The following is a 12717-nucleotide window of genomic DNA, read 5'->3' as shown; positions in this document are numbered from 1 at the left end:
TGACGTACAACAGCGTTGCCTGCTGCTCCACTGCACCGGTCTCAGCAGATGGGGACCGTCCCAGGAGATGTAAATCAAATGTTCTCGTGGTGGAGAGCGGGGAGGCTGCAGAGGCACCGGGAGCCCCTCACCACTTTGGAGTTCGGTCAGTGTCTGCTCAGTGTGCGTGTGTGTATGAGAGAGAACTAGAGCGTGTGAATGTGTGTAAGAGTGTGTTATGAGAGAGAGTTAGAGTGTGGGTGAGTGTGTAAGAGGGAGTAAATGTGTGTGAGAGCTGTAAGGGAGTGTGGATACGTGTGTAAGAGAGCGTGGGTGAGAGTAAGGGGGTATGCATGTGTAAGAAGGAGTGAGTGTGAGGAGTGTGTATAAGAGCTCGAGTGAGGATGAGTATGTGTAAAAGGGAGTGTGTAAGAGTGCAAGAGCTTGTGGGTGAGTGTGAGAGACTGTGTGCAGGTGAGTGTGTAAGAGGGAGTTTGTAAGAGTGTAGGAGAGCAAGAGTGTGGGTGAGTGTGTGTGTCCCCCAGTCCCCGCAGTTGCCCATCTGCCACCTACACTGGACAGAGTGGGAAACATCTCTCCCCTCCCATGGTCAGAACTATGTCCGTGGGTTTGCCCTGTGGCCCAGGGATGTGGAATTTCCACACCCTCATGGGAGGCCGCGTGGTTTGAGAGATCACTGGGCCTGGAGCTTCCTGGCTTCTCACCGTGGAATGGTCACGTGACACTGACAGGTCACTGGCTGTCTTTGAGTCTCAGTTTCCCTGACCATGTGGCAGAGGGTTTGGATGGTCTCCAGGGTCTGTTCCACTCTCCTGGCTCTGCCCCACCCCAGATTCCATCCTGGTGATATCACTGCTGCCACAAAGTTTGGGTCCTGGAAGTCCAGCCTCATTTCCTGGCATCTTGGGATCTCCCCTCAGTGCTGGGCCTTTGTCAGGGAATTGGGGCCTGACTATTCCCCTTTTACCACCCGTGGTGTCAGCAAACTTCCCGCACCTTGAGGAGATCTCTAGGGCTACAGGGTGGGGACAGCTGGTAGAGTCAGGGCCTTGGGAGAGGGACAAGCCAGAACAGGCCTTCATGCCCCTCCCCACACCGTACCACTGCGCCCTCCCCACTGGAAACTGCTTTCCAGTAATGTACCGCCTACCAGGGGTAAGGAGCCAAGTGTGGATCCCAGACCTTCCTCTTCAGTCTGGGCTTGGCCCTTCCCTGTCCTTGCCCATCAGGGTCTGCTCACCAAGAGGCAAGGCCAGCACAGGAAGACCCGGGGAGACTCACTCTGGGAACATGGCTCCAGTCCCAGGTACTCTGGGAGCAAGCTTATGTGGAAGAAAGTGCATTGCACCCAAGTCAGGAGGCCTGAGACCTAGTGATCCTGGGTAGCTGGGACCTGTCCTGCCTCCTCTGAGCTCTAGCTTTTCTTCCATCAAATAGGAGTGCCAGTTGTCTCCTAGCCTAGTAAGGGAGGCCTGATGGCCTAAAAGTCCTAAGAGTGAGTAAAGCATGGCCATTCCCACAAGTTCCTCATGAAGGTTCTGACTTTGAGTAACCTCACTGTCCCCAGTGCACAGCACCAGCCTGGGCTCAGAGAAAATACCCATGTTTCAGTACAAGATTAATTAGCTCTCTCTGCTACAGATATTCTAAGCTAGAGTAGAATTCTTCCCTTAGACTCTGGGGAAGCCACCGAATCTTGCCAGGCCCCACCTTTCTCTGCTGCAAAATGGGGACAATACTTATCCCACGGGGCTGTTGTGAGGACTAAAGAGACGCTATATGCCAGGCTCCCAGCACAGTGCCTGGCTCACAGTGCATCTTTAGGAACAATGAACATTCTTCACGTTACTGCTCTTGGCTTGTTTTGCATGTCCCCCTACCCCGTCCTCCCATGTGGTACTCCTCTCTGGGTTTCCAGTGCATGGTGTGGCACTTCCTGGTCCCAGGAAAGCTTTGTGGATCGGACTGATAGCGTTGGGGGGGCAGGGAGGAATTTGCAAAGCCTAATGTGCTCGATGGAGGTGGAGGCTGTTGTCTGCTTGCCTGGGCTGTCTCTTTAGACTATGCCTTCTCCTAAGGCAGCTAGCTGTTCGTGCTCAGTTCCAGGGCAGGATGTCAAGGTCAGCTGGCTAGACTTGGAGCTGGACTCCTGGCCTTGAGGAGCAGCTTCCTGGTGGCCTGCAGGAGCTCTGCTCCCCCAAAGTCCCATGCCATCCTATCTCCCCTCCGGGGCAGTGCAGGTCTCTGGGTGTGGTACCATTGTCCCGTCTCCACTGCTTCTGCCTGGGTTGTCTGACCTTGCTGGGTGCCGGGGGAGAGAGAGAAATCTGGGCAGGGTCTGTGGACTGAAGGTTCGAGAAGGGGAGGCACCGGAGAGGGACTCCTGCCCTAATGTGAACAGACAGGGATGGTCAGGGAATGCTTCCTGGAGCAGCAGGAGGATAGAAGCATGTGGCATCAGCCACACACATGGGGATAGAGGTACAGGAATGGCATTCTGGAGAGACAGACTAGACCAGGCAAAGATCTATAGACAAGAGAGGATGTGGTTCATTTGGGCGAAATGCCCCTTCCATTGCACCAGCCAACTGAACACCGGGGGTTACTCCTAGACACTACAAAGACTGGGGAATTTTTCAGCAAGAGGGGAGTTTGGTCAGGTCTGTTTTGAAGTCAAGAGAATTGTACTGGTGGCTTTGGGGTTCTCTCCTTGCCTACAATGGAGACGTGTTTTTTTCTAACATGTTTTGAGTGTCTCCTGGGTGCTTGGCACTGTACCAACGGTTCTGGGCCTAGCTAGTGTTTTGAGGGTGAGTCTTGACTTGTAGCTATACTGGCACTACCCAGATCGGTATTGGAGAGTAGAAGGGGCTTTGGGCATGAGAAGGGATGTTTCTTCTCCTTCCCACGGATCTCAGGGGGTAATGAGAGCCAAAGCTTGGCCAGATGGGTTGTCAGGAATTAGGTCAGTAATGGCCTAGCCCTGTGCATTTTCAAATCAGTAGATACTTGTTGAGTTCCTACTATGTCCCTAGCCCTGGGGACCTCATTATAAATGGATAGGGAATCTGCCTGCACAGATTACAGGCTAGGGAGGGGACGGGAGCAAGAACTTTCACCTTAAACAAACTGTCATACTCTCTTAACCAAGCTTACTCTGGGTTTTATGGTACTCAACATGGGGTTAAATGCCTGGGTCTTCTCCACCCACCTCCCCACCCAAAAATAAACCCAAAACCCTTAGGAAGCTTGGGACCAAACCTGGCATTGAAGGAGCACCTCTCAGAAGGGGATTTTTGCTACTTCCTAGCTCTGGGTTTGGAGCCTCAGTGTGGACCACTGCTGCTAGCTTGGGGAGAGGGTGTCAGGCAGAGGGGCATGTTCATGCCTTGATGAGGAGGAGGGAGAGTGAGGATTGACTTCTAGAACTTAGGAGTTTGATGGGAGCTACGGGGGTCAGACCTGGGTTCTGTCCTGGTTCTGCTACTGATTTGCTGTGTGCCCTCATGCAAGTCCCTTCCCCTTTCTGGGCCTCGGTTGCTCTATCTTTAAAGTGGATGGGATTAGGCTAGAAAACAGGATGGCATATAGGTTTTGTCTCACATGCAAAATGGACTGATCGCCATTGGCTTCTTGAGCAGCTCTCTGGGCTTAGCAGGAAAGCACACGAATCTGGAGTTAGGGGTCACTGTGTACATTCTGTAGGTTTGCAGACGGCAGGTGGTTTGATCCCCAAGTTCCTTTCTGTGCTGATGTTCTTTGATTCTTCTGTGCTTCCTTCTATCTCCTGTGTTATTTCTTGACCAACTGGTTGTCTGCTTTCTGCTTAAACACCTTCGTGATGGGGAACTCACTTCCTTCCCTCAGACAGAATCATTAGATTGTTGTGCCTGGTCTCGAGCTCACATCTGCCACCCTGAACTTGTACCTAGAAAGCTGACTTGGGTTCAGGTGTAGCTAATGCCCTTAGATACTTGGAGCCTCGGTAATCAATGTATGATTTCTGTCTTCCGGAGGCATAGAGAGCTGCTTCTTTCCACTATTTTATGACAGAGGCAGAGGTAGCATCTGCATATCCTTTGGAAAAAACACTTTAAAAACATTGTCAATTAGTTTATACGGCAAACCCGGTGAAGCTGGTATTACTGCTTCCATTTTACGGATGGTGAAGCCAAGGCTCAGAGAGTTAACAGAGCGGCCCTCCGAGACCAAGCCTGTGCCCCTCTCACCAGCTGCTCCTCTGTCCCCAGCCCTGTCCCCAACCTTCCGTCCTGGCTCGCCGCAAGACCATGGCCTCCTGTTCTCTCACCCTCCGCAGGTTTCCATGTGATCCCCACTATCTCGAGCATCGTCCCGGAGAGCTGCCTGCTGATCGTGGTGGGGCTGCTGGTGGGGGGCCTGATCAAGGGCGTGGGCGAGACGCCCCCCTTCCTGCAATCCGACGTCTTCTTCCTCTTCCTGCTGCCGCCCATCATCCTGGACGCGGGCTACTTCCTGCCGCTGCGGCAGTTCACAGAGAACCTGGGCACCATCCTGATCTTCGCCGTGGTGGGCACACTGTGGAATGCCTTCTTCCTGGGCGGCCTCATGTACGCCGTGTGCCTGGTGGGCGGCGAGCAGATCAACAACATTGGCCTTCTGGACAACCTGCTCTTTGGCAGCATCATCTCAGCCGTGGACCCCGTGGCCGTGCTGGCCGTCTTTGAGGAAATTCACATCAATGAGCTGCTGCATATCCTTGTCTTTGGGGAGTCCCTGCTCAATGACGCCGTCACTGTGGTGAGGGGCAGTGGCCACACACACGTGCACATTGGGCACAGACCTGAATCCAGGTCCAGAGTGAATCCCACATCCACCCGCTAATCACAGTAGCCAAACAGCTAATGTTCATTCCTGCTTACTCTGTGCCAGGCATCACTCTGAGCACTCAGTGTGGATTATCTCATTTAATCCTGATGATGATCTTCGGAGGTGCTTCTTAACTTTACAAACGAAGAAGCATCAGGCTCGCTGAAGTTAAACAACTGGCTAACATATGATAGAACCAAGGTTAGAAGTCAGGTCTGTCAGACGTCCGGACCTGAGCTCTTGGCCTTCCCGGGGCATATTCTCTGTCCCTGACTCAGATCGTGATGTGATCTTGGTTAAATTACATATCCTCTTTAGACTTCAGTTTGTCCTTTATAGGCCATTTAGTCTATGAGGGCCATTTCAGCTTTATGTTGTCTGGGTCTTAAGTTATAGTTAGGTGTGTGCAGTTTGGGGGCAGCAGTGGTGGAAAGGGACCCTGCCCTCAAAACCTCCAGAAAGGGCACCTGGCTGGCTCAGTTAGTGGAGCATGCAACTCTTCATTTCAGGGTCACGAGTTCAAGTCCCACATTGGGCATGGAGCCTACTTTAAAAACATAAAAAATAAAATTTATCAAAAAAAAAGAACCCTCCAGAAGGTGATAAGTAAAATAGATTGTCTGGGGTTGGCCACTTGCTTATTACCTGACCTTAGGCAAATCACCATACCTCTCTGGGCCTCACCTTTGATAGCTGCAAAGTGGCAGAGCAGATACTGCTTTCCTCCCAGGATCTAGTAAGAACAGACAGCCCCAACACAGAGTCTGGCACATGGCTGTGCTGTATGTGCTCACACATGCCCTTCCTCCCAGCTGGTTTCCTCAGGAAACAGGTATGTGTATGTGCACACTCACACATTGTGAAAACACTCCCGTTCTCCTAGTGGCCCCCTCAGAGAGCACTGCACACACGGGAAAACACAAGGACACCTGCACGCCAGTGCATGCTCACGCACACGCTCCCTCTTCACCCACCCCAGCCCCTCAGGAAGCCGCACTTCAAAGAAGAGACAGACAGCAGTGGGGGGGGGGGGGCCGGCAGCCTCAGCTTCCTCTTCCTCCCCTGCTGCCTTCATCGGGTCCTTGTGGGGCTGGGGGAGCAGCAGTCTGGTCTAAGCGGGCAGGCCTCAGTGCTGGGTCTTCTGGCACCAGCTCTTGCCTCAGTTTCTCCATCTGTAACAAGGATTGCAGTACCCAGCCTGTCATCCTCCCAGGGTTCTTACAGGAGGCACACTTACCAGCAAGTACCAAAGTCAAAGCCCTCCCCAGTTGGGTCTGGGTGTTGGGGTTCAGGTTGGCACTATCGGGGAGCAGCGGGGCCTGCTTATGTCAACTGGATACCGCAGTCTGGCCAACTTGGGCATCTGGCCACGCCTCCCAAGGTGGTGGCAGTGCTGGTAGTCAGCTCACTTCCTATGTGAGCACTTCCTGTCTGAATATGTATTTGCCTCATCTGATCCACACAGAAACTCCGGGAGGTTGGCACTGTAACTATCCCGTTTTTCCAAGTGAGGAAACGGAGATACTGAGAGGTTAAGGAGCTCATCCAGGGTCATGTTAGCTGATAAATGAGGTAGCTGGGGTTCAGATCTACACAGTCGAAGCCCTGAGCCCACACACTTACCACTATGCTACACTGCCTCTCTAGTCTATAGCCGGGTGGGAGAGGAGGACCTCGCCCTTCACCTGCCCCACTGGCCCAGGTAGTGCACTGTGAGGACCCATGAACCTCCTCAGGCCAGGAGTGAGTTTAGGTAGCCGAGGGCTAAGAATGCACCTGCTGTCCACTGCGGGAGCCCTGCCTGTCTCCCAGACAGCTTTGGTCCAGGCGGCACTGCAGACTGGCCAGTGCTTGGCATCTCCCCTTCCGTCTGCCCCAAGTCAGACCCTTTCTGGAGCTCTGGCCACAAACGTGAGTGCCCTGTTCCTGACATTAAAGCTGAAGGCTCCCCCTGAGTCCCATGGTCTCAGGCTTTTGCCCTGGAACAGGTCACCACTCCTACCCAGGCCTCCTTGTCTCTAGGTACTGGGGGCTTTGGAGAGTCCCCTTTCAGTAACCCTCAGGTCCTTTTCTCTCTCCCTCAGCACCCCCAGGCCTGGAAACTCCAGCTGGTTTCCTGACACAGCTGTCTAGGAGAAGGCCTGGTAGCCAGGGAGCTGGCACCTGAGTGGGGGTGGATCTTCAGAGCTGTATCTGCTGGGGAGGGCCTGCCCACTGCTGTCAGGGAGCAAGTTCTGGGCCTGGCTTTGCTGATGGGGTCTGGGGGCCCTGTGTCAAGTCACTCCACCACTGTGGGCTTCAGTTGAGCAAAGGAATGGGCATCCTTGGCTCGCTTACCTCATGAGGCTGCTGTGTGTCAAGCAGGGTGACCGTTGTCCAAGGGCTTTACAATATATGAAGTCCCATTTAAACATCTGACAATAGCATTACAGTGACTGTTTCTTTCCCAGTCCAGGAGGTGGGGAAGCCTTAGAAAGCCTCTAGTTCCATAGTATCTGAATTTGGCCGTTCACGGTAACCCCCTGAAGAGCTTGTTGAGTAGAGATTTCTGGGCCCCACCTCCAGAGAATCCAAGGCGGGTATGGCCTGCCTGTGTATATTTTCAGAAATTTTCACAGGTTAAGAAGTCCTGTTCTAGTTCATGGTCTGAATTCTCCCTGATTTATGCTGAAGAAGAGACTGAAATCCAGACAGGGACATGACCTGCCCAAGGTCAGACAGTGAGAGAGGCCCCTTAGTGCCAGGAATAGCTAACACTGTGATAGGCATGGTCCTGGGCACTTTGCCTTTATTAACTAGTTTAGTCCTCACAATAGTCCTGTAAGGTTGGTACTGTAATCCCACTTTATGGCTAGGAAGATTGCAGCACAGGGAGACAGTAATCTGCCCCATGCACACAGCTAGGGCACGGCAGAGCCACTGTTCAACCCAGACAGTTCGGGTTCAGAGTTTGTGCTCTTGATCAGCACGGCACGCTGCCTGCCGGAAGCGAGGCCCTCAAGCCCCTGGCCCAGTGGTTTGGACCACCTGCTTGGCACTAGCGTGTCTCCACTATCACATGGCCTCTTCTTGTGGCCGTGGTCAGTGGAAGGCACATGATCACCCTTGGGTGGACCCCAGAGAGCTGGAGGACCAGGGCCCTGCCCTCCTGCCAACCAGCCTGCACATCCTCCCCAGGTCCTGTATCATCTCTTTGAGGAGTTTGCAAACTACGACCGAGTGGGCATCGTGGACATCGTCCTTGGCTTCCTGAGCTTCTTCGTGGTGTCCCTGGGCGGGGTGTTTGTGGGCGTGGTCTATGGGGTCATCGCAGCCTTCACGTCCCGATTCACCTCCCACATCCGTGTCATCGAGCCGCTCTTCGTCTTCCTCTACAGCTACATGGCCTACCTATCAGCCGAGCTCTTCCACCTGTCGGGTATCATGGCGTGAGTCTGGGCATGGCATGGTGGGGGGGGGGAGGGCGGCCTGCCAACACAAGGGAGCTCCCCAGTGCCCAGCCTCCAGCTCCAGGGATAAGATTCATGCACCAGGCTCCAGGTCCTGGGACTGCCCCGGGAAGCACTTGAGTTTAAAGTTCTGGAAAGCGTCAGCCCTGCTACTTCTTCCCTTCATTGGCCTCCAAGGGGGTTCCTTGGTTGTAGCTAGACACAGGCTCCTGTATTCACTGTGCCCTTCTATAGCCCTAGCGAGAAGGCTTGGGGCTTCCATTGCTGTGAGGAGTCGTAGAGGTCCTGAGGCCTCAGCTGGGCCTTGCAGTCAGGGTGAGGTGGAGAAGCAGTGAGGTGTGCCCGGTAGAGCAGGACATTGGAAGTGGAGAGGCCGGGTTGGATCACAGGATTCAGGGTGACCTTGAGGAGGCCAGGCCAGCAGGAGCAGAGCTCAGGTATGGACCCCAGGCCAGGAGAGCTTGGGCAGCTACTGTGGAGACCCCCATCTGTGAGACACCGCACTCCAGGGTAATAAACCAAGGCCACAGACATGTGTAATTGACTCCTGTTAGGCAGAGAGGCAGCACGTCCTTGGGGAGGAGGCACAGGCCTGGGAGTCGGGCAGACCTCAGTTTGCATCTTAGCTCTGCCACTCACTGGCTGGGTAACAGTGGAAGGGTGAAGTGTCTCTTAACTCTCAGGTCCCTCAGCTGAAAAATGCAAAAACATGACGGTGTCTGAGGGTTGAGTGAGAGGATTGAGCTGGAAAAGTTGCGTGAAGCCCACCGTGAGTGCCTGAGCCGTCAGTGGAGCTCAGTAAATGGGTATCGCTCAGCCTCCCTGGCAGTGGAGGGGCTTTGGGAAGGTGCAACTCGCCTGAACCCCGAACTCTGCTCTTTTCTGACCCCAGACTCATTGCCTCGGGAGTGGTGATGCGCCCCTACGTGGAGGCCAACATCTCCCACAAGTCCCACACGACCATCAAATATTTCCTGAAGATGTGGAGCAGTGTCAGTGAGACCCTCATCTTTATCTTCCTCGGCGTCTCCACGGTGGCTGGCTCCCACCACTGGAACTGGACCTTTGTCATCAGCACCCTGCTCTTCTGCCTCATCGCCCGAGTGCTGGGTGAGGTCCTGGGCTGGAGCCGGGTGGAGGTGTGTGTGCGAGCGTGCGCGGTGGGGGCAGGGGGTCGGCTGGGGGGGAGGGAAGGGTGCCCTGTGTGGAGAGCCCCTGCTTGGCTGTGCAGCAGGTGCTCCCCTGCCCCTCTCTGCCATGCTGAGACCACTATGGGTCCTCGAGAGGAGCCCATGCTCACGGTGAGTCTGTGACCTCTGGGAAGACGGTTGTGTGTGAGTGCACAGAGGGGCCTCGGGGAGCCTGTGCCACAGAGCTTGGGTTTGTGGATGTTTTCTGCGTGGTCCTGTGGCGCCGATGACCCAAGCCCTTGGAAAGCTGAGGACGGCTCCTCCAAACCTGGCCGCGCCGCCAGCCCAGGGCCACACCCAGGGACCAGGCCTCCAGTCCTTGGGTCCTGCTTATACTTTCCAGACACGCCTCACCTCAGAGACTGTATCACTTCCCCCTCTGGGTCTCACTCACCTCTCCTCTGAGACTAGGTCTTTGGTCCCCAAGCCTGACTGGGTATCACATCCACTTGGTGCACTGTTCTAAATCCCCTTTCTTCCAGGGCCTCATCCTCCAGAGATTCTGGTTCTGTGCTTGAGGTTGCATCCAAGTCTCTGCATTTAAAAAACAAAAAAACCCAAAATACCCACGTTTTAGGGGCGCCTGGGTGGTTCAGTCAGTTGAGTGTCCACCTTTGGTTCAGGTCATGCGTGATCTCGCAGTTCTTGAGTTCGAGCCCGGCATTGGGCTCTGAGCTGTCAGTACAGCTGGAGCCTGCTTCAGATTCTGTGTCTCCCTCTCTCTGCCCCTCCCCCACTTGCACTCTGTCTCTCTCTCTCAAAAATAAAGAAGCATTAAAAAAAAAAAGAAATTAAGAAAACTTTTTTATTATGGAAAATTTGAAGCACACAGAAACTTTGAGCCCATGAACCCATTATAATTAATAGATACCAAAATGTGGCCAGCCTTGTTTCAGCTCTTCTCCCACCCCCCTTCTGACATCCAGCCACCGGAGGCCTTGTGATATCTCTAAAGCACATCCAGGTTGGGAAACCCTCTGAGGGATCCACCCAGCTGTTGGCTGAGGGACCCAGGAAATGAGTGTGCTGGGTGGGTGTACTCGCGGAGGCTTCTTCCAGACAGAGCGGTTGCGGGGAAGCCGGGAGGGACTGGGGACAGTTTGACACTCTTCCTGCCCTTCCCTGGCAGGTGTTCTGGGCCTGACCTGGTTCATCAACAAGTTCCGAATTGTGAAGCTGACCCCCAAGGACCAGTTCATCATTGCCTACGGAGGCCTGCGAGGGGCCATCGCCTTCTCCTTGGGCTATCTCCTGGACAAGAAGCACTTCCCCATGTGTGACCTGTTCCTCACTGCCATCATCACTGTCATCTTCTTCACCGTCTTTGTGCAGGTGCTGGACAGGGCGGAGCAGCCCTGCCTGGGGACCCTGGGTCTGCCAGTGAGAGGGGGCCACGGGTTCTAGTTCACTGATAACTTGCTGTGCAATCTTGCGCAAGCCACTCCCCCTTTCTGGGCCTCAGTTTCCTTAATTGTGAAGGGGGAATTATGATAGTGAGCAACCGATCAGAAAGTAGAGCAGCCAGAATGCTGCCTAACTTAGTTAGAGATCCAAACGGCATTGAGAGAAGTGGGTGCAGTCAGCAGGCCCACAGGCTCTTTACAGGGCTTTGGGGAAGTGATTTAATGTCCTAGGATCTCAGTTTCTGCGCCTGTAAAATGGGATAATCATAGCATAACAGGGGGAGCTAGAAAGGTTGTTGAGTTGGGCAGCAGGAGATCTGGAGTCAGCCCGAGCTGTGCTGCCCCTGTGTGACCCTGGGAAAGACCCTCCTCTTCTGGGCTCAGTTCCCCATCTGTGAAGTGAGGGCATCCGCTTAGATGATCCCAGAGTCCTTCCAGCCTTGCTGGTCAGTATTTTCTGTGCATTTAAATGAACCTGGCTTAGCTGAGAGTCCCCCCAAGCCCCTCAGAATCCCCAAGGAAACCCAGCCTGGATGGCGGAAATTTGCTCCACCTTACCTGACCTGTGACTTTGGGCAGGTGAGAAATGGTCTGTCTAGGCCTCCATTTCTATCCCCTCTGTCTTTCCTAGATATAAATCGTGGCAAAGCCTTAGCTGGGAAACAGCATTGCCTTCTCAAAAGAAAAAGATATGGCGGCATCCTCCTGGGGCTAGACTTACCTTCTGTCCTTAATAAGGATAGAGGGCTGCCTCTTTCACCCGCTTGCCCTGTTTCCATCTTCAAAAATATTTTATGACCTTAACTTTGCAGTTGTATATGGTAATGGTTTACCAAGCCCATTTTCAATGAAGTCAGCATTGAGGGAGGGCCTTCCTGCTTGGGTCTGAATCCAGCTTTCCTACTCCTGTGAGACCTTAGAAAGTTACTTACCCTCTATGTCAGTTTCCTCGTCTGTAAAATGGGGACAATGGAAAGATCTACCTCTTAGGGTCATTGTGGGTATTCACGAACTAATACTAGTAAATCACAGCTGGCTCTGGCACCTGGAAAACATGCAGTTAAATTTGCTGTCACTCTTACTAGGTTATCAGTGGCAGTCCTGTGAGGGAGGCAGAGCAGAAGTAGTTTTCCCTATCAGCCAGGCCTGACTTCTCTGGGGTTGCAAAGTATGTCTGTGGCGGAGCCCACATTTGAACCCAGGCCCTCCAACCCCTCGCCCGGGCTAAGGGAGTCATTCCCCTGGATGGGCTCGTGTCTTCAGGAAGAAGCAGCCCTTAAGGACCTGCCTTTATACGATGGCTGGCACGGAGGTTGGGAGATTGGGGACCTCAGAACAGAGGGCATACCAGCCTCAGGAGCTCTGCAGGTGGGGGCAGGGGAGGCTGGGCCTCCCTGCCAGGGTAGCAGAACTGGAGTGCCTGACACCTGCCTACCCCCCAGGGTATGACCATTCGGCCCCTGGTAGACCTGTTGGCTGTGAAGAAAAAGCAAGAAACAAAGCGTTCTATCAACGAGGAAATCCACACACAGGTACTGGAAGCTGGGCCTTGGTGCTCGGTTGCAAAAGGCTCAGGGAGCTGGGGGGCAGCCAGGCCTCATGTCCGTTGCCTCACTCAGCTCCTTCCTCCCTCATCCCAGTGTTGGGTCATCCTTCAGCCCCTTGAGGTCACCATATTGTGCCATAGGCAGGTGTGGTGTGGGCAGCCAGGAGTTCCAGGAGGGGGGGTCATGCTATCTCTACCTCTACTGGGAACGTATTGCAGGCATTGGGCACAGGTGGGTTCAGGGAAGGGGGCTCAGCCAGGCCCCAGACGCAGAGGGTTTG

General features: G+C 54.0%; 1 protein-coding gene across 1 annotated transcript in view; it reads left to right on the top strand.

Moving 5' to 3' along the window:
* SLC9A1 (solute carrier family 9 member A1) overlaps positions 1–12717 on the top strand; it is a 47704-nt gene that overhangs the window by 30009 nt on the left and 4978 nt on the right. The window contains exons 2-6 of the mRNA XM_030324591.1: positions 4319–4779; positions 8026–8276; positions 9190–9407; positions 10617–10819; positions 12333–12422. Of these exons, the coding sequence (XP_030180451.1) occupies positions 4319–4779; positions 8026–8276; positions 9190–9407; positions 10617–10819; positions 12333–12422 (1223 nt within the window). The remainder of the gene's footprint in view (positions 1–4318; positions 4780–8025; positions 8277–9189; positions 9408–10616; positions 10820–12332; positions 12423–12717) is intronic.

Source organism: Lynx canadensis, chromosome C1 (genome assembly GCF_007474595.2).
Source record: "Lynx canadensis isolate LIC74 chromosome C1, mLynCan4.pri.v2, whole genome shotgun sequence".
NCBI classification, from domain to species: Eukaryota; Metazoa; Chordata; class Mammalia; order Carnivora; family Felidae; genus Lynx; species Lynx canadensis.
This window is presented reverse-complemented; position numbering and strand designations above follow the sequence as displayed.